General features: G+C 37.1%; 1 protein-coding gene across 3 annotated transcripts in view; it reads left to right on the plus strand.

The window, feature by feature from the left end:
* The first annotated feature begins 6,021 nt into the window (after positions 1 to 6,021).
* The window catches only part of NUP58 (nucleoporin 58), a 64,902-nt gene continuing 48,406 nt past the window's right edge, over positions 6,022 to 22,517 (plus strand). For 2 of the 3 annotated variants that reach the window (XM_077158858.1, XM_077158856.1), the window contains exons 1-5: positions 6,023 to 6,328; positions 12,690 to 12,829; positions 16,286 to 16,432; positions 17,065 to 17,202; positions 20,322 to 20,459. In XM_077158858.1, coding sequence (XP_077014973.1) covers positions 6,222 to 6,328; positions 12,690 to 12,829; positions 16,286 to 16,432; positions 17,065 to 17,202; positions 20,322 to 20,459 — 670 coding nt within the window. In that variant the 5' untranslated portion in view covers positions 6,023 to 6,221. Of the gene's footprint in view, positions 6,329 to 12,689; positions 12,830 to 16,285; positions 16,433 to 17,064; positions 17,203 to 20,321; positions 20,460 to 22,517 lie in introns of all 3 variants that reach the window. The other variant, XM_077158859.1, reaches the window with a different exon arrangement.

Genomic DNA, 22,517 nt, shown 5'->3' on the forward strand with positions numbered 1-22,517 from the left:
TTTTTTTTAAGAAAGCAATCACTACTGTCTTAGTTTCCAGGCTGCTAAGATAACTGCCACACAATGGGTTGGTTTAATAAGAATTTATTGGTTCACGGTTATGAAGTCCAGAAGGCTTGCTTCTTCCTGTGGCTGGTAGCATTTTGGTTTGCCAGTGGTCCTTGGGCAAGTCATGTGATAATGTCCTGTGCTGGTCTGAAAGGAAGTATGCTCCCTAGAAAAGCCACGTTTTAATCAAAATCCCATTTCATAAAGGTAGAATAATCCCTATTTGATACTGTATGTTTGAAGCTGTAATCAGATCATCTCCTTGAATGATGTGATTTAGTCAAGAGTGGTTGTTAAACTGGATTAGGTGATGACATGTCTCCACCCATTTGGGTGGGTCTTGATGGTTTATTGGAGTCCTATAAAAGAGGAAACGTTTTGGAGAATGGGAGATTCAGAGACAGCAGAGAATGCTGCAGCACCACAAAGCAGAGAGTCCACCAGCCAGCAACCTTTGGCGATGAAGAAGAAAAATGCCTCTCGGGGAGCTTCATGAAACCAGAAGCCAGGAGAGAAAGCTAGCAGATGACACTGTATTCACCATGTGCCCTTCCAGCTGAGAGAGAAACCCCGATTGTGTTCACCATGTGCCTTCCCACTTGAGAGAGAAACTCTGAACTTCATAGGCCTTCTTGAACCAAAGTATCTTTCCCTGGATGCCTTAGATTGGACATTTCTATAGACTTGTTTTAATTGGGATATTTTCTTGGCTTTAGAACTGTAAACTAGCAACTCATTAAATTCCCCCTTGTAAAAGCCATTCTGTTTCTGATATATTGCATTCTAGCAGCTAGCAAACTAGAACATGTCCTCTCCTTTCTCTTTACTGTTCCATTGACTTCCTGCTTCTTGTTTCTCCCCTGTGGCTTTCTGTTTTATGAGGCTTCCAGTAATAGGGTTAAGTCCCATCCTGATTTAGCTGGTCACACCGTAACTAAAATAACAACTTCTAAGGTCTTATTTACAACAGGTTCTCACCCACAGAAAAGGGGTTAAGATTCAGAACGTGTTTTTTTTCTGGGGCCCATAGTACAACTTGCCATAACGACCATCTACCATCATCATCAGGTCATTAGAACAACTTTTCGCTTCCCCATCCCTCACTCCCACCAATAGGAAGGACATAATTTCAAAATAAATGACCACATTTTGAATTAAATACATTTAGTTTTATGAAAAGTTCTCTATATTGCTTTTATTTTTCTCACTTTTGGGTAATGGGTGAAAACGTCATTAGGAAACAACCAGTCTTTTGAACTTGTGATTGGGGATTCTTATTTTAGCTTTAGTTTTTTTTTTTTTGCCCTTTAACTTTGTTTTTAAACAGTTTCATTCATGCACCATATAATTTATCCTAAATGTATAATCAGTGGCTCTTGGTATAATCACATATTTATGCATTCACCACCACAGTCAATATGAGAACAGTTTCATTTCTTCTGGGAAAAAAGTCCCATACTCCTTATATCTTTCTAGTATTGATATTTAATGACATTTAGCTTTGGTATAGTGCCTTTGTTACAATTAATGAAAGAATGTTACAATGTAACTGTTAACTACAGACCTCAGTTTGTATTAATTATATGTTTCCCCATATGCCACCCTATTATTAACACCTTGTAATAGTGGTGTACATTTGTTCCAGTTCATATAAGAACTTTCTTATTTTTGCACACTTAACCACCATTATCATCTACTCTAGGTTTTGCCAAGTTATATAGTCCCAGTTTTTATCCGTTAGCTTTCCTTCTGGTGATACACATGATCTAACCTTCCTCTCTCATACTCAGACTCAGCTGTGTTAATTACACTTACAGTATTGTGCCCCTTAATGTTCTATTTTGAAAAATTTCAAACCTACAGAAAAGTTGAAAGAGTGGTATAATGAGCATATCTTGCTTGTGGAATCATTAGTTTCTAACATCTTGTCACATTTGCATTGTTGATCTCTTTATATACATATCATTGTTGTTGAATCATTTGAGAATTTAATAGGATTTTTAAAGAGGAAGGACACTATCTAAATCTTTAAGATAAAACCTGTGCCAGTTTGAATCTGTGGTGAAAACCCATGTCCTTTAATCCTTATTCAATATGGCTGGGTGGGAATTTGATTAGATTCTCTCCACAGAGATGTGACTCATCCAATTGTGGGTATTAACCTTTGATTAGAGGGAGATGTGACTCCACCCATTCCAGGTGGGTCTTGGCTAGTTTACTGGAATCCTTTAAAAAGAGGAAACATTTTTTTTTTGAAACAGCAACAGAGCCAGGAGAACCACGCAGCTAGAGACCTTTGGAAATGAAGAAGGAATATGCCCCCGGGGGAGCTTCGTGAAACAAGAAGTCTGGAGAGAAAGCTATCAGACATTGCCTTGTTCACCATGTGCTTTCCAAGTTGAGAGAAACTCTGAACTTCATTGACCTTTCGTGAGTGAAGGTAACCTCTTGTTGGTGCCTTAGATTGGACATTTCTATAGAACTGTAGACTTGCAACGTAATAAATTCCCCCCTTTAAAAGCCATTCTGTTTTTGGTATATCGCATTCGGCAGCTAGCAAACTAGAACAGACCCATTCTGGGAAAACTTTTCAAAAGAGAGCCTTAACTGAGGACAAATATTTACATGTAGTTTCTTGAAGGTAACTTCTCCATTGGATATTTCTGAGATTCACAACCATGAATATTACAAATCCTTTTAAATAACTTCAGATTCCACTACCCTCCTATGTTAGAATCACTTAACTGAAGCTTCTCAAAGTATTAGCGTGATCTGAATGCATAGATGAATTGTGTACAAAACAAGCTTCTTCATAGAGTTTAATGCGAATAAAATTAGAAATGTTTTTAGAGTGCTATTGCTTTTCAGATAATTCATTCTGATTATGACATTAACAATGTCATTATCCAGCCAGCAAATCAGCAAAAGATGGAATTTCTTAACAGATGGAGTTTCTCAACAGGAAGTGAAGTGGCTTGCCTTAGAATTTAGAATCATTTGCTTCATCCTTGGAAAGCAGTAATTCACATAGAACTGACACATGGGTTCAGTTCCCATAATTTCAGACAGTGATATTTGGAACATCCCTTGTAATAAGGATTGGTTACTCTTGCTAGGTAAGGAATGCTAAGCCAAATTGCAGCTCTCCATGTTTTTGCCTGGCTAGAGGGTAGACTTTAGGCTTTAGTAGGCATTAAGCTCAGGTTATTGTCAAGTTTTCAACTGATAACAATTGGGATTATTGAAACTGCTCACTTTGATGTTATGGTTCTGTAGAATTTAAGGATGTAAAGTTTTTTTTTTCTTTCTTCTTTTCAATAGGACAAACAGAAGAACATATAGGAGATAAGATATAGTTTTTAAGGTTCAGTCTTAGCATTTGGTGCATCTAGACGCATGTGATAGAATAACTGTTCATCAAGTATTTCCAGTTTCCCTCTTGGTAGTGCTCCTGCCTGTGGGATTTTGGGGGGTCATTTTTTTATTGCAGCATAACTTGAATTACTCTTCCAGATACAAAGCAGAAATGTTATACTAAAATTTTTCTAAAATAAAATTGAAAGAATAATTTGGTTGTCAATTTGAATGGTGCTTTCCACACAAAAAAACATTTATTATTTCCTGCTTCCCTACTTTATTTTCCTAATAAACTTTTTATTTTAAAATAGCTTCATATTTGCAGAATTATTGCAGATAGAGTTCCTGTATACCCCATACCCAGTTTTCCCTATTATCTTGCATTAGTTTCTACTATATTTTTACACACTCTTTCCATCCAACTAATCTTATATATCTTTTTTATTAATAAACAATTTTCAGTATCAAGTATTTTGCTCTTATTAATTTTATGTGGTATTCTTCAAAAGTTTTGAAAAAGAATATTCTAGGGAATGAAAAGAGATAAGGAGCAGCTTTCTATCTTCCCACAAAATAATCTGAATCCATCTTTTGTTGTTTCAGTTCAAAGGAACTACTGTAGATTTTAATTTTTTTTTTTTTTCATGGGCAGGCACTGGAAATCGAACCCGTGTCCTCTGGCATGGCAGGCGAGCATTCTTGCCTGCTGAGCCACCGTGGCCCGCCCTACTGTAGATTTTAGCCATCACTGAAAATAACATTCTCTGTAAAACCCATATTTTTTCTTTTTCTGTTCAGTAAATCACTATGAATTTCTTTATAATAGTGTTCAAATATGTCCCATCCCTTTCTTATTTATCATTCCCATTGTGATCTACATAATGTTTACAATGCTATTTATCTTCGTTTTAATTATGGAAACATAGAGGTGGGAATGCCCAGGCTCAACACAGGAGAAAGTGTTGCATTAAGGGAGTTAAGAGAGATGAGGTGGGAAAGATGGGTCAAATGGACAACCCTGAGGGCCAGACCAAGGAATCACTGGGAGTTTTTTTAAATGCAATTTTGTTGGTATATATTATATATTGACATACCATATAATCATCCAAAATGTACCATCACTGATTCACAGTATCATCATATAACTGCATTCATCATCACAATTTTTGAATTTTCATTACTCCAGAAAAAGAATAAAAAGAAAAATAAAAGTAAAAAAGAACATCCAAACATCCCATGTCCCCATCTCTCCATCCCCATCCATTATTTATCCATTTTTTGTCTTTATTACTCATCTGTCCATATACCGAGGTCTATTTTAAAAAAAATAGCTAACATTTACTGAACAATTACAATGTGTCTTGCATTAAAAAAAAATTTTTTTTTTAATTGTGAAAAATATACACAAAAAAGCAAATTCCACAGCACACCACAACAATTAGTTACGGAACAGATTTCAGAGTTTGGTATGGGTTATAGTTTCTTAATTTTACGTTCTTCTAAAAGTCTAGCTGCTCCAAGACACTGGAAATGAAAAGAAACACCAATATAATGACTCAGCAGTCATACTTATTTGTTAAATCTATCTTCTCTGTTGTAACTCCACCTTCTCCATTGACCTTTCTCCCAATCTTTAGGGGTATTTGCCTATGCCCATTCTAACTCTTTCATGTTGGAAAGAGCTGCGGATAAAATGTGTTAAGGGGATGAAACCAGCTGATGTTCTGGAGAGGCTGGTCCCCCCGGGTTTCAGGATTTAACTGGTCTAGGAACTCAACGGAAGGTTGTAGGTTTCTGGCAAGTAATTATGGAATCTCTGGAGTTTTTGATCAAGTCTGTGTCAATGTAAGAACTGTATTTCAGGAGGACTAAAATCTGGTGGTCGTTTATGGAATGGATTTTGCCCAAAGAGATGGCAGGTAGAAAACCACTTCTGGGGAGAAATAAAGACCCACATTATGACGGCGGCGGCACCTCAAATGTCCCATCGTCACAAGATGCCGTCTTCGGAGTCAAATTTTTCTTACGTGACTAAAATAACGCTTAAATTTCGCCGTATATTATCCTTGCTTCTGTACTTTTCTTATCCCTTCCGTTCACACTATTTGACGACTTGTCTAAATCATTTTCGGTTCAAGGAGCTTGGACACCTGTGTTCCCTCAGCACCACGCACAGCCCCCGTCGCCACCCCAAATCTATCCGGGCGTTTCTGAACCCCCTATCAGTGGCTGCACCGCCAGTACTCAGTCTCAGAACGTTACTGAGCACAGAATCGAGGCTCAGCTCGTCGGACGGACAGCTGAATTATTATTAGTCCCCTTCTTTTTCGTAAACGGAAGGGCAGGTGGATGGTCAGTAGGGCCCGTCTCCACTCTAAGACTCTCCGTGCCCTTTTGGCAGAAGGCAGGATATATGCAATAATTGATCAATAAAACACACAAAATATAGATAACGTCAAAAACAAATGTCAAAATAGAACTAAAAGGAAAAAGAGTGGTTGCCTTTGCTTCTGCTTCAATCCTGCGTACTTATCCTCTCAAGAAAGCTCGGCTCGCCGGCCCCACCCCCGTCCCAGAGTACCATGCGGGGCGCGCCGACTCCACCCCCGTCCCAGGGTGCTGTGCGCGGCGGGCTCGCTCCCGACGAGCTGCGTGCGCGCGGCGTCCCACCCCTTTGGCCTGGTCGCTGGGGCTTGAGGTTCCCGCCAGGTCGGGCCTGGGCTACAGCGATGCTTCCCAGCCCGTCACGGCTTTGAGGCGAGAGGACACCCTGACTACTCTCAGCCCGTGGACGGCGCCGGGCACAGGGTGCAGCCATGTCCACCGGTTTCTCCTTCGGCACCGGGACGCTGGGCTCCGCCACCGTAGCCACCGGCGGGAGCGGCACGACCGGTGGCTTCTCCTTCGGAACCGGGACGTCTAGGTAATCGCGTCTCCCCGCCTTCCCGTCGCGGGTCCTCGGCCGTGGGACCCCCTATGGGCCTCTCTTCTTGGTTTCCATCCCTGTGGGGCTGGAGATTTGTACCGGCCGAGCCGAGGACCTCGTAGGCCGCCACCTGGCCCGGGCGCTGCTGGCGACCTAGTGGGGAGGAGGGCGGGCGGCCTCTGCGAGGTCTCCAGAATCCACGGAGGGGCCAGGCATTGTTCCCACAGAGTGGGGTCTGCGGGTAAGAGGGCCTGAGGGTTCCCACTGCAGAGCCTTAGGGAAGCGTCCGTCTTAAGCGTGGAATGAAAATGGAACGAATGAATGAAATAATAGCTTATCATGGAGTTTTAGAAAGAGCACTTAATGAATGGAAATTTGTAAGAAGGATGGTTAGGTTTTCTCTGATAATTCAGTTTCCGCTGCAGTGGGAATTTGACATATCATGGTGTCTTTTAGCGAGCTTTCAAGTCTTTGTGGCACATGGGACCCTTTCCGCCTTTAAAAAGTGTTTTTAATAGCATTTACTGGTAGTGATTTTGTACAGTTTGTACAGGTTATAGTGTCGTAGATGATGTTATTACTCGCATTGTGAAATTTTAATGGCAAAATGTAGCGTAGTCAGCCTCTTTGTACAACCTGCTAGTTTAAGTGGTGGCAAAATATAGCTAGCAGAGGTCCAGAAAGGGACAGTTAGGATGGTGAAAGATCAATTTTTAAAAATTTTTTGTTAAATTAGAGTAATTGTAGGTTTACAGAAAAATCATGCAGGAAGTACAGTTCCCATATGCCATCCTCCCACCAGTTTTCCCCATTATGTTTTGTTACCATTGATGAACCAATATTATTACAATTATATCATTAATTGTAATTATATAGTTTTTAAATTTAGTTTTATTGTGATATATTCACATACCATATAACCATCCAAAATATACAGTGCTTCACAGAATTATCATATAGTTGTGCATTCATCATCACAATAGATTTTTGAATATTTTCATTACTCCATGAACAGTAAAAATAAGAATAAAAATAAAAGTAAAAAAGAACACCCAAAGCATCCCATAACCCCTCTTCCCTCCCTATTATTTATTTATTTTTTGTCTTTATTTTCTTACTCATCTGTTCATACACTGTATGAGGAGAGTGTCAGTCACAAGTTCATAATCACAATGTTGCACCGTAAAAGCTGTATAGTTATACAATTATCCTCGAGAATCAGGGCTACTGGATTACAATTCGAAGGGTTCAGGCATTTCCCTCTAGGTACCCCAATACAACAAAAACCGAAATGGGATATCTACAGTCCAGAATGATCTCAACTCTTTGAAATCTCTCAGCCACTGAAGCTTTATTTTGTTTCATTTCTCTTCTTGCTTTTGGTCAAGATGTGAAAGATCATTTTAATGATGAAAGATTTAATCTTTAGAGTTCAGCATTTTGAAGCTAAAGGCTGAGAAGTTCATAAAATCAGGTATACAGAGGATGAGTTACAAGATACCTCCTGAAGTTTGAAAGAATAGGGCTGTAAATTAAAAAGGCAAAAATATCCTCAGGGTTGCCTTTGTTAAATAGTAGGGCTTGCAGACTACACTGTCAAGTCAGAAATCTGTGAGTTTTCCTTGATGACTCCTTTTTCACTGTTCCCACTTAATCAATAAGACTTGGTAATTTTATTTCTGTAATTTCCATTTGTGTTCATTTCCAGTGCTCTGCACCAAGCTATGGCCATTCATGAAACAAATATTTATTGAATTAACTCATGTGCTAGGCTGTGTTTTAGGTGTTAAGATACAACTACCCTTAGAATGAAATAAAAAATATCCTTGCCGTGGTCTACAAGGCCCAAATAACCTGGAACCTCTCAGACTCATCTTGAGCCTATCTTTTTATTTTATTTTGCTCCCCTGCAATGATCCAGATCCACCTTAAAAAAAAATAACACTTATGTTACCACCCACATAGCGGTACACAAATAAATAACTGAAATAAAGTTTTGAAGAAAGATACTTAACCTCCTTTCATGTGATGTTTTCTATTATGTTCCATTTCATAAAAAAATCGAAATACTGGCTGTAACCTACTAAATTGATTCTATGCTTCTCTAATGGGTCCCAGTCTCAGTTTGAAAAACTCTGCTCTGATGACATCAGCCTTTTCTTATTTCCTCAGATAGGTTTGCCCAAGCCCTTTCTCACTTTGAAAAGTCCATTCTCTCTATGTGGAATATTCCCTACTACTCCATGTACTTTACTAAGGCCTACTTACCTTTTTTTTTTAATGTGCCTCCCTACATATTTGTATATCTACATCTATTTATAACATGCACAGAGGCAGATATGCGATATGTTTATCTGGGAATTTTTGTTCATGACAGGTTTATTTTTTTTGCCTACCTACTTACCTTTTGAGACTCAAATGGTCACTTCCTGAGAGAAGCCTTTTCTGACCTATCTGCCTAGGGTACCCTGTACTTAGAGCACCTTTCCTGTAATCAATTGTATACCAGTTTGTATAATTACTTATTATTTGTTTATTATCTGATCCCAACTCTAGAATGTAAGCCCCATGGATGTAGAGAACTTATCTTTTTCACATTGTTTTTCCAGTGGATAAAGTGCTTGGTGCTCAGTTCATATCTGTTGAATGAATGAATGTCTGTTTCTCACACTGACTGGAAATTCCATGTGGGCAGTGACTAAGTCATTCCCAGTCCCTGTGACAGTACTAGCATAAAAAAGGGGCCTGGTAAATACTTGCTGAATAACTGAATAAATGAATTGGTTAATACACTAGAAAGATTTAAACCGGCTTTAGAAAGGTTTGGGTAAATGAATGAAAGTGATGCCTGGCATCTGCCCGTTAGAGTACTGGCTTCAGGACCTGATGACTCCTGGTACTGCCTGGTGACTTTGTCTTTTCACCATTTAAACCTCCAGAAAAGGAGTACAATAATGTACTTTCCTCAGAAGGTTGTTGACTGAGATAAAGCTGGAAATGTATTGAGCATCTTGGTAAATGCTCAATAAGCATTAGTTATTATGTTAGCTCCTAACTCCACAGTCACTGCAAGCAGGGGAAGTTAAAGTAACATTTCTGTTCCCATGGAGTGAACTTTGCTTTTTCACAGTGCATCCTGGCACATAATACTGGATTGAGACAATAATTGCTGGGGGTATTGTTCATCTTTTGCTTCGCTGCTGGAGTATAAAAAGAAAAATTTTCGCTTTGATGTGTCTTTCATAGTGTTTTCAGTTTAAGTCATGAATGCTTCAGTGTCTTCAGTTTTCAAGAAATTTAAAAAATTTAATTCATTGTCTAAAAATACATACCTTTCCTTGTTCATCTTTTATACACTTATGGAATAACAGTAGGGCACAGCTTTAAAAAAAATGGTATCACTGATGTGTTTGGAGGAAGGGGAGCATGATAACCATCTTTAAAATTTTATGTCTTTAAAATATACAAAGAATGTTTCTTAAAATACCTCTAATTGTTCAATAGATTAAAAATTTTAAGTTCTGTGCTGTAATTGTCAATGAGATCTTGCACCTCTGCTCTATTGAACCCCCCCTCCCATTCCATTCCCACCCGAGGGCATTTAGGTATGTGCTTTTAAGAATCATTTTTCAATGTTAATGACTCATCTCAAGTTCACCTCTATAAGCTCCTCTCTACACTGGCCTCATGGTGATTTTTTAGGTGATTACCTCAAATTTCAGCCATATCTGTTTTCCCTCACTTGGTACTTAATTATAATCTGCTTTTTAGTGATTATAAATTTCTTGAAGGTATAAATTTCTACTTTTTCATCATAATGCTCCCATGCCTCTAAACACCTAAAAAACTGAATAATTCCTTCAGTTTGGGCTGATTATGGAATTGATGAAGTTTGGACCCAAGTAACTTGGATAATTCTTCTACCTTGGATGACAGTTATTGCTGTTATCTTAGCCTCTTGGTAACACAGACATTTTAGTCATCTTTGTGTGCCCTTTCTATTTCTGGCATGATGTTTTGTGCGTAATGTGTTTAATTTAACCTAATGATAATGATGGTTACAACATTTATTGAGGGAGGTTATTTCACCCTGCCTAGTGTCTTAATCTTTACTTATTGTAATCTTCACTTAATCCTTATTAAGTGAAGTGGGTTCTGTTTATTCCTATTCTGCACACGAGGAAATAAAGGCTCAAAAAGGTAAAGCAATGCCACACAAGTACCAGTAAGTAGCAGAGTGTTTGGATCCCAACCACAGCACTGCTGTCTTCCCCTTAAATTGAAGTGGATCTTTACACTTTTTAGTGGGTTCTCTCAAGTTTACATTTTTATGAAAGGTCACGGAGGGAAGTAATAGATAAGTATATTTGAAGTCTCAAGTCAAGATTTTTTGCATATTTTTATGATTTACCCTCCCACCTCTAGAGAGCAAATTTGAGCCTTTGAAGCTTGAAAAGAACAGTTGTGAAGTTTGTGGATTTTGTTCAAATTGACTTTTTAAAAGAATTTCAGCTGCTCTTTTTAAGCTTTCTGAAGAGAATTTTCTGCTAGTGAACACATAATCTTGATAAAGGGTAATTTTGCTCTGCATTTGCAGGGTGTCTCCCCCAAATTCTTACTTCTCTTCTGGTGCCAAGATACCTAACCATCCACTGCCCTTCCTGTGACCGTAAATATGGTGATATAGCAATAGAGTGGTAGAGAAGACAATCTAGAATGACTTTTCTATTTTTGTAATGTTTTACTTTTGCTTATATTAGTATTGGGGGAAGAGCAAATGGATTTAGGAATGTGAACTGTGCCTAAATTATTCAAAAAGAAAGGGGTCCATGTTCAGACAATTTCCTATGGCCGTTGTAAAATATGTGAGGTTCTTCTTTTGTTGCTCAGATGTGGCTTCTCTCTCTAAGCAAGCTCCACGGGTGAACTTACAGGCATGTAACTCTTCCTGAAACATGGGACATGTCTCCCAGGGATGAGCCTAGTCCTGGCATCAAGGGACTGATAACCTTTTTGACCAAAAGGGGAAAGAGAAATAAAGGTTCAGTGGCTGAGAGATTTCAAATAGAGTCGAGAGGTCATTCTGGAGGTTTTTCTTATGCAGTGTATTGATACCCCTTTTTAGTTTTTGGTATATTGAAGTAGCTAGAGGGAATACCTGAAACTGTTGTAATCCAGTAGGCTCAGTTCTTGAAGATAATTGAATAACTATAGAGCTTTTAAAACCTTGTGACTGACACACCCTTTATCCAGTGTATGGACAGATGAGTAAAAAAAAAAAAAAACAAAAAATAAATGTATAATAGGGAGTGGGGGTATGGGATGTTTTGGGTGTTCTCTTTTGCTTTTTTTAGTGGAGTAATCAAAATGTTCCAAAATTGATTATGATGATGAGTGCACAGCTCTATGATGGTATTGTGAACCACTGATTGTATGCTTTGGGTAATTATATGGTATGTGAATATAAAATATTTCTCAATAAAATTGCATTAAAAATATGCTAGGGTCAGTCATAGAAACAAAAACTGGTGAAAGAATATGGGTGATCTCTGAAATCCTGATTACTAGAGTATGCTTTTCTGGAAGACTGGTGTTTTAGTTTCCTAGGCTACTTAAAGCAATACCATGAAATGGGTTGACTTAAACAATGGGAATTTATTCACTTAAAATTGAGGCCAGGAAAATGTCCAAATCAGGCATCATCAAGGCGATGCTTTCTTCCTGAAGACCATCTGCTAGAGATCCTTGGCTCCTCTGCTACATTGCAAGGTACATGGCCACTGCTGCTGGTCTCTCCTTTCTTTTCTGAATTTCATTGATCTCAGCTTCTTGCTTCCGTGACTTTTTTTCCTCTCTCTGTATACATTCTTTTTATAAAGGACTCCAATAGTAGGATTAAGACCCATTTTGAATGATGTAGGTCACACCTTAACTGAAGTAGGCTCATCAAATGGTCCTCCTTACAATGGGTTTACACCCACTGAAATGGATTAGTTTAAGAACATATTTTTCTGGGGTGCACAGAACTTCAGGCCACTGCAACTGGTGTTGTGTTTTTTCTTTAGGATAATTTTTTTTAATTGTGGTAACATATAATAGAATTTCCCATTTAGCCATTTTTAAGTGTATACTTGGTATTACTGATATTTTTAAAGAATAATTTTACATACAGGTTTATTTTTAAGGAGAACAGACAAATATTTGAACTTGGTTGGTTAAAGGAAGATAGGCTGTTCATTTTGACTCAACAGAAATGTATTAGGTATATTAAATGAAGAAAATAACCCTGAGTTAATTTTTATGTTTTCTTAAGTGAATATTGGCTCTAGTAGACTTTTTTGTGTTTTTTATAAACAAGCAATCCTGTGGGGCTCAATTTTGGACCTCTTGGAAGCACTGCAACCCCAGCAACTACATCAGCTCCTTCAGGTGGTTTTGGAACTGGGCTTTTTGGATCTAAATCTGCCACTGGATTCACTCTAGGAGGAACAAATACAGGTAAGAAAGATTGTTGCATTTTCAGGGAGTAGACTTGGAATATTTTTTCTTTTTCAGGTTCCGTCCTACATTTCTTCCCTTTACAAAGTTGTCTCTGTAAAGAATCAGAGTGGGAGACCTAAAAAGTGGTAAATACTAAGATCAGAATAAATACAGAGATTTGGAATTAAGGCTCAGTCATAGGCTATGATCTAGTGAATGTAAAGAAGGGGAAAAAATCCTACAAGCATGTGTTGATATCTTCTTTCAAGTTTAATGAATTAAGATAACTTAAAATTTTATATTAGATTACATAATGCACTGTTTTATTTTAGTGAAGATAGTTTTCTAAGTCGTTTATCAATTTGAAACATTAATTTGACAGTTGGGACAGTCAGCATTCTGTTTTGTTACAACATCATAACTTGCTTTAGATTTTTCTATTAAAACTATTCTCTCAATAGAAAAGGACAAGAAGGTTCCTCGTAATTATTTCAATAAAAAAAAATACCTATCAATATGTTTGCTATTCTAAGCTAAAAACATTTCACTAGAAATGATCATTTAAAAATTTTGTTTCCTTATCTTTACTCTATATATCCTTAGAGCCTCATGGTCTATGTTAATCACCTTTTCCTTTGACTGCTGCACATTTCATGACCACACATAGAAGATAGAAGGCCTATAGAATTAACTATGAGCAGACCAGCCAGTCAGCCTTCAGACTGTTCTGTGTTCCTTTGTTTTGCTCAGGCTGTCTTTATTCCTTCATGCCTAATTTTATTATAAGCAATAGCTTGCATTTTACAAGTCTTATTTCTTCATTAATCAAATTACGTATATATAGCATGTAGTATAAGAACCAATGCTATAGGCAAAATGCTTGTGTTACTTAGTGGTTATGGTGGAAGATACTGTGGTCTTATTAGAAGTATCTCCTAATAAGAATCGCTGAGGTTGATTCTAAGTCTTTCTTTTATGACAAATAAACCGAAAAACTGCCATCTTCCATTGATGATTACACTTTCATTTCTCTTTTTGTCCTCAGGAATAACAACAGCTAAAACTACAGTATTAACTCTGGGTAAGAATTTGAGGAAGGTCCCAGATCTGTCGCTTTCTAATAATTTAAACTAGTTGATTGATCTTTCTACTCTCCTTTTTCCAATATCTCACAGAGTTGGAGTATATAGGAGAAAACTTGTAAGGAACTGAATATAAATAATGGATACTGAATTATCAGAGAACCTTCTAATATTTGAGTAGTTTAAGAAATTAGTGACTTTATATGATTTCCTTTTATAATTTGGAAAAAAATTTAAATACCAAAATGGTTTTAATGTGGAAATCTATTTCACATTATTTTTCCCAGTCATTTCTGAATCCTTTTAGAGGAAAAAGCACCAAACCAGAAATCAGAAGTCTTGGAATTAAGCACTGGTTGTATCTGCAAATAGTTGTGAGGTCTAAGATAGTCATGTAATTTCTAGGAATTTTTAATTATCACATGAGGATATTAGACTGAAAAGTTTTAGATTCCCTTCCAGGTCACAAACTTGATTCTCTGTAGTATGCTGAGGGGGATGTAAATAATTAAGGTTGCAGTCTTTCCTAAAATTTGGATGGCAGTAAATTATGTGAAAGGAAATAAGGAATAAAAGGAAATTGAGAAGCCTTTTAAATTTAAATTAAATTAGGAAGTGGCTACTTTCTTCATTTGGGTGCTACTTGCCTATTTTCAGTAGAATGCACAGCATATCTCTTTACTGCCTGGACAGGATTGGCTACAAGAGCAATCAGTATGGTTCCCTTGTAGAACCCATACATGATTTCAAAGTACTGTATTCTGACAGCAGTTTCCAGTTGTAGGAAGGGCAGTTCAGGAGCATAATATAATATCTGGCTAAGCCAAAATGCTGCTCATCAATACACTTCTTCATTTAATATTTTTTGAGCAACTCCTTCGTCCTAGCTATGTGGCTTTGAGTAAAGTTATACATCTTCTCTAGGGTTCAGATTCCTCAATTGTAAAATAGGAATAATAACGTTAATTAGTATATGAACAAATGCGTAGGAAATCCCCAGCACTGTGCCTTGAATAGTCAATATTGGCTGTCGGTGTGGTGTTTCTGGTGGTGTGGTAGCACTGAGGGTGAAATCTGAGTGCTGAGTGAACACCATGTGGTGTCTGCCTTGAAGAAATTCAGTCTTCTGAGGTGAAGGGGACAAGCATGCATCTTAATATGTTCGTCTGTCTCTGTAAATGCTCTAACCAGTGTATGAAAGGCATTTTGGAAGACAGAGGAAGAACAGAGTTGGAGTTTATTTTATGGGCAGGAAACCTTAATCAGGAAGAGAAGTGCAAAGGCCCAATCTTAAAAGGGCCCGGGAAAATATGAAAAATGTTTTTTACTTGGAGCTTAGGATTCATAGGTCAGAATGGTAGGGAGACCTGACATTTTAGGAGCAGGTTGGGACCATATAGTAAAGAGAAGTTATATGCTAAGCCTTTAGCCTTTATTTTAGAGAAACTCTGTGCCTAATGGAGAATTTAAATCGGAAGGAATCACCAGGATGTTTGTTCTCCCTTTTTCTTTTTTTTTATGGTAACAGATAATTCCAAGGATAGATTAGAAGTTGGAAGAAACTAAGTAACAAATTAGGAGATTATTGTAATATATCTTAAGGGAAAGTTGACCTGCACTTAGTTTTTTTTGCCTGAAATCCAGGGCTAGTTCTGAGATAGCATTGACAGACTTTATAACTAATGGAATGTTAGGGAGGTAAGAGATGTCAAGGATGGTTATGCTTTCTGGCTTGAGGAATCAGATTTACCAAGATGGGGAATTTAGGAAATGTTTTTATGAGGAGAGCTGTGAGTTCAGCTGTGGACATGTTGGGGTCCAAAGGGTCATTAAGGGAGAAATAACCTAATGGGAACTCAGGTAGCTATGGATTTAGACTTGTACCTAAAGCTGAAATTCTGAAAGTGGGTAAGGTCATTCAGGAAGTAATGGAGCAGGGATGCAATTCTAGGGAGCATCATTTAAGAAGTCAACAGAGGAAGATCTATGAAAGATGACTGAAAAGGAGATGTAAAGAAGAATAGAAAAAGCACTGGGAGTTAATAGAAACATGGAGATTGAAAAGGAAGAGAATTTTAAAGTATAGAGAATATTTAAATAGTCTTAGAGAAGAGGGCTCATTCTTCTGCTGAGGCTACAGGGGGAAGGAAGAAGGATAAACACTGTTCTAAATAAATCTAGAGATGGAGTTGAAATTGGCTTGCAATATTATGTTGGCTGGACACTCCTTTGCTTTTCTTAACCCACAGGGCCATCTTTTTGCTGTTCTCTATGATTTAGTCTCAACTCACATATGTACACCTCGTTCTACCTAAAAAATGTCGGATTCTCATTGAGACTGGGATAATACATATACTCTTAAGGTAAAATGAGATTTTTTTCTTTAAAACAGGAGCACCAACCACCACATCTGCATCTACAACAGGTTTCAGTCTAGGATTCAGTAAACCTGCAGCGTCTGCCACACCATTTGCTCTACCTATTACTTCTACCTCAGCTAGTGGTATCACTCTTTCATCTGCTCTGACATCAACTCCAGGTGAGACAGAATTGAAAAAATTGTTTAATGGTTATATTTTAATTTTGTTTGGTTAATGAATATATATAGTTATCCACAGTATATGTAACTTTGATTTGAAAAAAATTTCAGTCATTCAACAATTTTGACTCACTAAGCAAAGGACTTGGGAAGAAGCAAAGTCAACATTAGGCATTAAAGCAGGAGAGGCCATCTTGGGAGTTGTTCTCTATTTACAGAGCAAAGTAGAAGAGAGATGGAGAGGTGTAAAACCTAAACCTATTAACATCTACTTTGTTTTTAAGGAGCATTTTGATGATAGGAAAGGATATAGAGTTCACACAAATCTTGCCTTGCTTAGGATTTGTGGAATGAGTGGCCTGGGTTGAAAACTCTTTATTACTGTCTGGAGTCAGTTACCTGGTTCCATTCTAGTATTAACTGAGGCCCTTATTTCTGTTACTGGTTTTTCTTCTAAACTATTATTTCTTGTTATTCTTGAGTATCTTTGATTTTGATTTTACTGAGTAGTTTTTCTAAAGAATCAGTTTTATCATGGAAATCAGGTTTTTAAAAAAAGTTATTTGTATTTTTCTACTGTGTTCTTAGAAATAATGTTGCCATTGGAAGGATTGCTTTCTCATCTTTTACAGCTTCTACAGGATTAACTCTAAATAATTTGGGCGGATCAACAGCCACAACAACCGCAGCATCAACGGGCATTTCTTTAGGAGGAGCCTTAGCTGGTTTGGGAGGTTCACTTTTCCAGAGTACAAACACAGCAACGTCAGGTAATTTATTCTCTAGCAATATTAAATGTTTAGATTTAAATTTACTTTGGCCTTTTGAGCAGATCAATGTCTCTCTTTTTTTTTTTTTAACTTTTTTACTGTATAGTATAACATATATACAAAGCAAATAAACAATAAAGCAATTGTTTATAAAGCACTCTTCAGCAACTAGTTACAGGACAGATCCCAGAGTTTGTCATGGGCTACCATAAAATCCTCTCAAGCTTTTTCCTTTTAGCTACTCCATAATATAGAAAGCTTGAAGGCTTAAATATTTTTTATCACCACAATTAGCTTTTTTCTTTCTTTTTTGTGAAAAATGACATATATACAAAAAACAATAGATTTCAAAGCACAGCACAATAAATTGTAGAACACATTTCAGAGTTTGATGTGGTGTACAATTCCACAAGTGAATAAGGTTTTTACTTACTGCTGCTCTGAGATACTGGAGACTAAAAGAGATATCAATTTAATGATTCAGCAATCATATTCATTTGTTAAATCCTGTCTTCTCTGTATAACTTCACCTTTACCTTTGGTCTTTCTATCCCACTCTTTAGGGGTGTTTGGGCTGTGGCCATTCTAACTTTTTCTTGTTGGAAGGCTCTATCACTAATAGGGGGTAGGGGGATGGAACTATCTAATGTTCTGGAGAGGCTGGGTTCTCTAGGTTTTAGGACTTATTTGCTCTAGGGAGCCATCTGGAGGTTGTAGGTTTCTGGAAAGTTACACTAATGCATGGAACCCTTGTGGAATCTTATATATTGCCCAAGGTGTTCTTTAGGATTGGCTAGAACGATCCTGGTTGGGGTTTGGCAGGTTGTGATAGGCTAGCAAGGTCTAACTGAAGCTTGTGTAAGAGCCACCTCCAGAGTAGCCTCTTGACTCTATTTGAAGTCTTTCTGCCACTGACACTTTATTAGTTACACTTCTTTTCCCCCTTTTGGTCAGGATGGAATTGTTGATCCCATGGTGCCAGGGCCAGATTCATCCCTGGGAGTCATCTCCCACGTTGCCAGGATGATTTTCACCCCTGGATGTTGTCCCACATGGTGGGGGAAGGCAATGATTTCACTTGCAGAGTTGGGCTTAGAATAAGGCTACATCTGAGCAACAAAAGAGGTCCTCCAGAAGTAACTCTTAGGCATATCTATGGGTAGACTAAGCTTCGCTACCTAAATAAGCTTCACAAGAGTAAGCCTCAAGATCAAGGACATGGCCTATTGATTTGGGTGTCCCTATAGTTTGACAGAGTATCAGGGGATTTCCTGATGATAAAGTTTAATAGTTCGATATTTTCTCTCCCATCCCTCAAGGGATTTTGCCAGTATTTTTTGATTATCTGCTTATATACTCTAGGATGTATCCAGGCATTACATTAAGCTATTCAGTATTAAAGGACCTCTTTCTTACGCTGGGTTCCCTGTGTTTCAGTTGTTCGAATGAGTTATACAGATAGGTTAGATTATGTGCTACAGAAAATTTCATTTCCAGGCCAAACAAACCTTTCTTCCTTTGGTCTCAAAGAATATAGAAATTGTTTTCTTTACCCCTGTGTTCTGAATTACTTTAACCCCAACCTGATCGGCTTTATTCTTATCATATATATATATATAAATATATAAATACATATATATAAAACAGCCTCTCGAAATCCAAAAATAATAATTACCGCTCCAGACTTAATGTGTCTACTATAAAAGCTTACAGTCTAGGCCCCTGTTTTCTTGTAAGCATTTTCTAAAGGAGACCATACCATTGTTGTTCTTTTGTTTCTGGCTTATTTTGCCTCACAAATGTCCCACACATTCATTCACATTGTCCCTTGCCTTGTAACTTCGTTCCTTTATTGTAGCAGCACAACGTTTGTTTATAAGTATACACTATTGTTCGCCAATCTACTTCTCAGTCAGTGCATCCTTCAGTTACCTGCATTCATCAGGGATCATGTTTAGTCCACAGCCCAAAGCTCACAGTCCATCAACACTCTCACTTTTAGATAATTTCATTGTTCCCAAGAGAAAGAAAAGCAATTACACACCCTCGCCAATTAGGAAATCTTAACCTCCTCTTAACTCTTGTACCTCCCCCGTTACTTACCTCTCCTGTTGCTGTGATAATGCTGATGTTTTCCTTTTAAACATAGCCAATAGCATGCAATAGCAGTTTTCCCCTGTACCCTGGGCTTAAACACTCTTTGCACATGAGTCCTACCTTTGAAGTAGTTCTTATAAGAACTAATTCATATTTCTAGTGTTAATTAGTGGGACACGTAGGTCTGTACAACCCCTTTCAATCCTGTTCATCTTCAATATGGTAATATTACTTATAGACCCATAAGAGAACTGCTTTCATTTCTATTTGTTCCCTTACATTGGAGTTCAACCTCATTAGCTAATCGTTCACCCATCTCTAGTTTCTATATGTCTCTAAGTCCCCTATATTCTGTATTATAAACCTCTGATTTTACCTTTACCTTGGTTATAAAAGAGGAACCATACAAGATTTATCCTTTTGTATCTTATTTCACTCAACATTCTGTCCTCAAGGCTCATCCATCTTGTCATGTACTTCAGGATGTCATTTCTTCTTACTGCTGCATAATATTCCATTGTATGTATATTCCACATTTTGTTGATCTGCTTAGTTGATGGGCATTTGGTTTCTTGCTTTGTTTCCATCTTTTGGCAATTGTGAATAATGCTGCTATGAATATTGGTGTGCAAATGTCTGTGTCATTGCTTTCAGCTCTTCTGGGTGTATACTAAGTAGTACCGTTGCTGGGTCACAGGGCAACTCGATACTTAGTTTCCTAAGGAACTGCCAAACAGTCTTGGATAGAGGCTCCACCATAGTACATATCCACCAGCAGTACATAAGTGATCCAATTTCTCCACAGCCTCTCCAACATTTATAATTTTCTGTTTGTTTAATAGCATCCATTCTTATAGGTGTGAGGTGGTATCTTAAAGTCTTGATCTGCATTTCCCTTATAACCAATGAAAATGAGCAATTTTATCAATGAAATCAGATTTAAAAAAAGTTACTTGTATAATTCTATGGTTTTCTTAGAAATAATGTTGCCATTTGAAGGATTGCTGTCTCATCTTTTACAGCTTCTACAGGATTAACTCTAAATAATTTGGGTGGATCAACAGCCACAACAACCGCAGCATCAACGGGCATTTCTTTAGGAGGAGCCTTAGCTGGTTTGGGAGGTTCGCTTTTCCAGAGTACAAACACAGCAACGTCAGGTAATTTATTCTCTAGCAATATTAAATGTTTAGATTTAAATTTACTTTGGCTTTTTGAACAGATCACTTTGTCTCTTTAACTTGTATGTTTTTCTTTTAATATGAAAAATGTATTAACGAAATGTTTTTCATACATAATTGGACATCTTAGCTATATTTTAGAAATAAAATTTCCTCTTTCTCAATAGTGACCGGCTGACTAAATAAGGAAATACTTAAGGTTAAGGTGTAATGGCTATTTGATTTTGGAAGTTTTTTGAGCACCAGTATATATCAAATACTTGGTTGTGTGGAGAGGATGAAAGAATATGCCAATGTTTTTTGGTTAAAGAAGCTGTAGTACTTTTATTTTATTTTTGGGTGCATGAGCCAGAAATATAGTGTTTTTATGTCCCCTTTTCAAATCCTAAATTTAATGGAAGAAATCTAAGTAGGTGGAAGGGCAGAAAATGCATCAGAATAATCAGACTGTTTCACCTGTAGAAACTTGTAGGATTCAACTTTACATTGATCTTTCACTTATTATTATCTGACTTTGTAAGTGTTCAAAATGCTTTCTGATTACCAAGCAATAGGTGACCATATATGCCTTTGCAATATGAATATTTAAATATTGCTCACAAAAAATCCTATGAAAGTGAAAAAATGAAATAAAATAGAAAGGATAAATACAGGGTAGTTATACATTCTCTCTACTGAGTTTTTAGGTCAGCCCTAATTTTTCTTACACTCTTGGCTCAATATTCAGTGTTTAATTTATAGTATATATAGTATATTGACCTAAAGGTGCCATTGGTATTTTAATTTAATTATAATTGTTGTCATCATGTTTTTGTCACACATTGCTAAGATTTGAACCCAGTTTTCAGTTTTCCATGGTCTTAATTTGTACATCCTACTGTTTCCTCTCTTTTTAAAATAGTAACATCTTATCTGAAAAGAACAATTGTGCCAGCTTGGGATGCATGGACTTACATAAGTATAGATTAATCAACACAAGTTGAAATTTTGTTAACTTGATTCATAAGTATACATTAATGATTTAGGATTAACTATAGTCTACCCCGAAATCTAGCCCCTCTAGTTTCTTTTGGCAATGAGAGGGGGTTTAATTAATGATTTAAAAAACCTTTATAAAAAAAGTTTTAGGAAAGGGACTTCAGAGTATGAAATTTTGATGTTTGTTTAAAACATTCAAATGACCAGTTCTTTAAAATTTCATTCATAATAATATTTCCTTAATATTATACCAAAATCTTGTGAATCTATATTAGATTACTGTTATTATTATTGTTATTATTATTATTTTGGCATGGGCAGGCTCCAGGAGTCAAACCTGTGTTTCCAGGATGGCAGGCGAGAATTCTGCCACTGAGCCACAGTTGCATTGCCGTATACTAGATTATTTTAAAAGCATGCAATTTGCGAACAGGATTGTAGGGTAAGACGTTTTCTCTTGGAAATATGCAAACTAAAACTGCTTTTGTAGAGAGGGTTTTTTTAAAAAACATTTTTATTGTGAAATATGTGTTTAAATAAAAGAAAGAAAAAGCAATCATTTTCAAAGTACAGTTCAACAAGTAGTTTGAACAGATTTCAGAGTTGGTTATGGGTTATTCTTGCACTATTTCAGATTTTTCCTTCCAGCTGCAGTGATTCAGAGTCATACTTGTTTGTTAAATCCTATTTTGTCTGATATACCTCCTTCTCCTTTGATCCTTCTCCCAATCTATAGAGATCTTTAGGCAGTGCCTATTCTGACTTTTATGAGAAGGGATGTCAACACTAAGGGATAGGGGAATGTAATTAATTGATAATCTTGGAGAGGCTGGTCCCTCTGGGTTTCAGCATTTATCTGGCCTAGGAACCCTCTGGAAATTACAGGTTTCAGGAAAGCAAACTTAGTGCATGAAACTTTTATAGAGTCTCAGTTCAAGCCCTAGAGGTTAACAAAAGTGATATGTGGTGTTTAGCAAAGCATGGCCATTAGCGCTATCTAACTGAAACTTGCCAGAGAGTAGCCTTCAGAATAGCTTTTTGACTATTTGATCTCTCTTG

This window comes from Tamandua tetradactyla, chromosome 4, assembly GCF_023851605.1.
Source record: "Tamandua tetradactyla isolate mTamTet1 chromosome 4, mTamTet1.pri, whole genome shotgun sequence".
In the NCBI taxonomy this organism is placed as follows: Eukaryota; Metazoa; Chordata; class Mammalia; order Pilosa; family Myrmecophagidae; genus Tamandua; species Tamandua tetradactyla.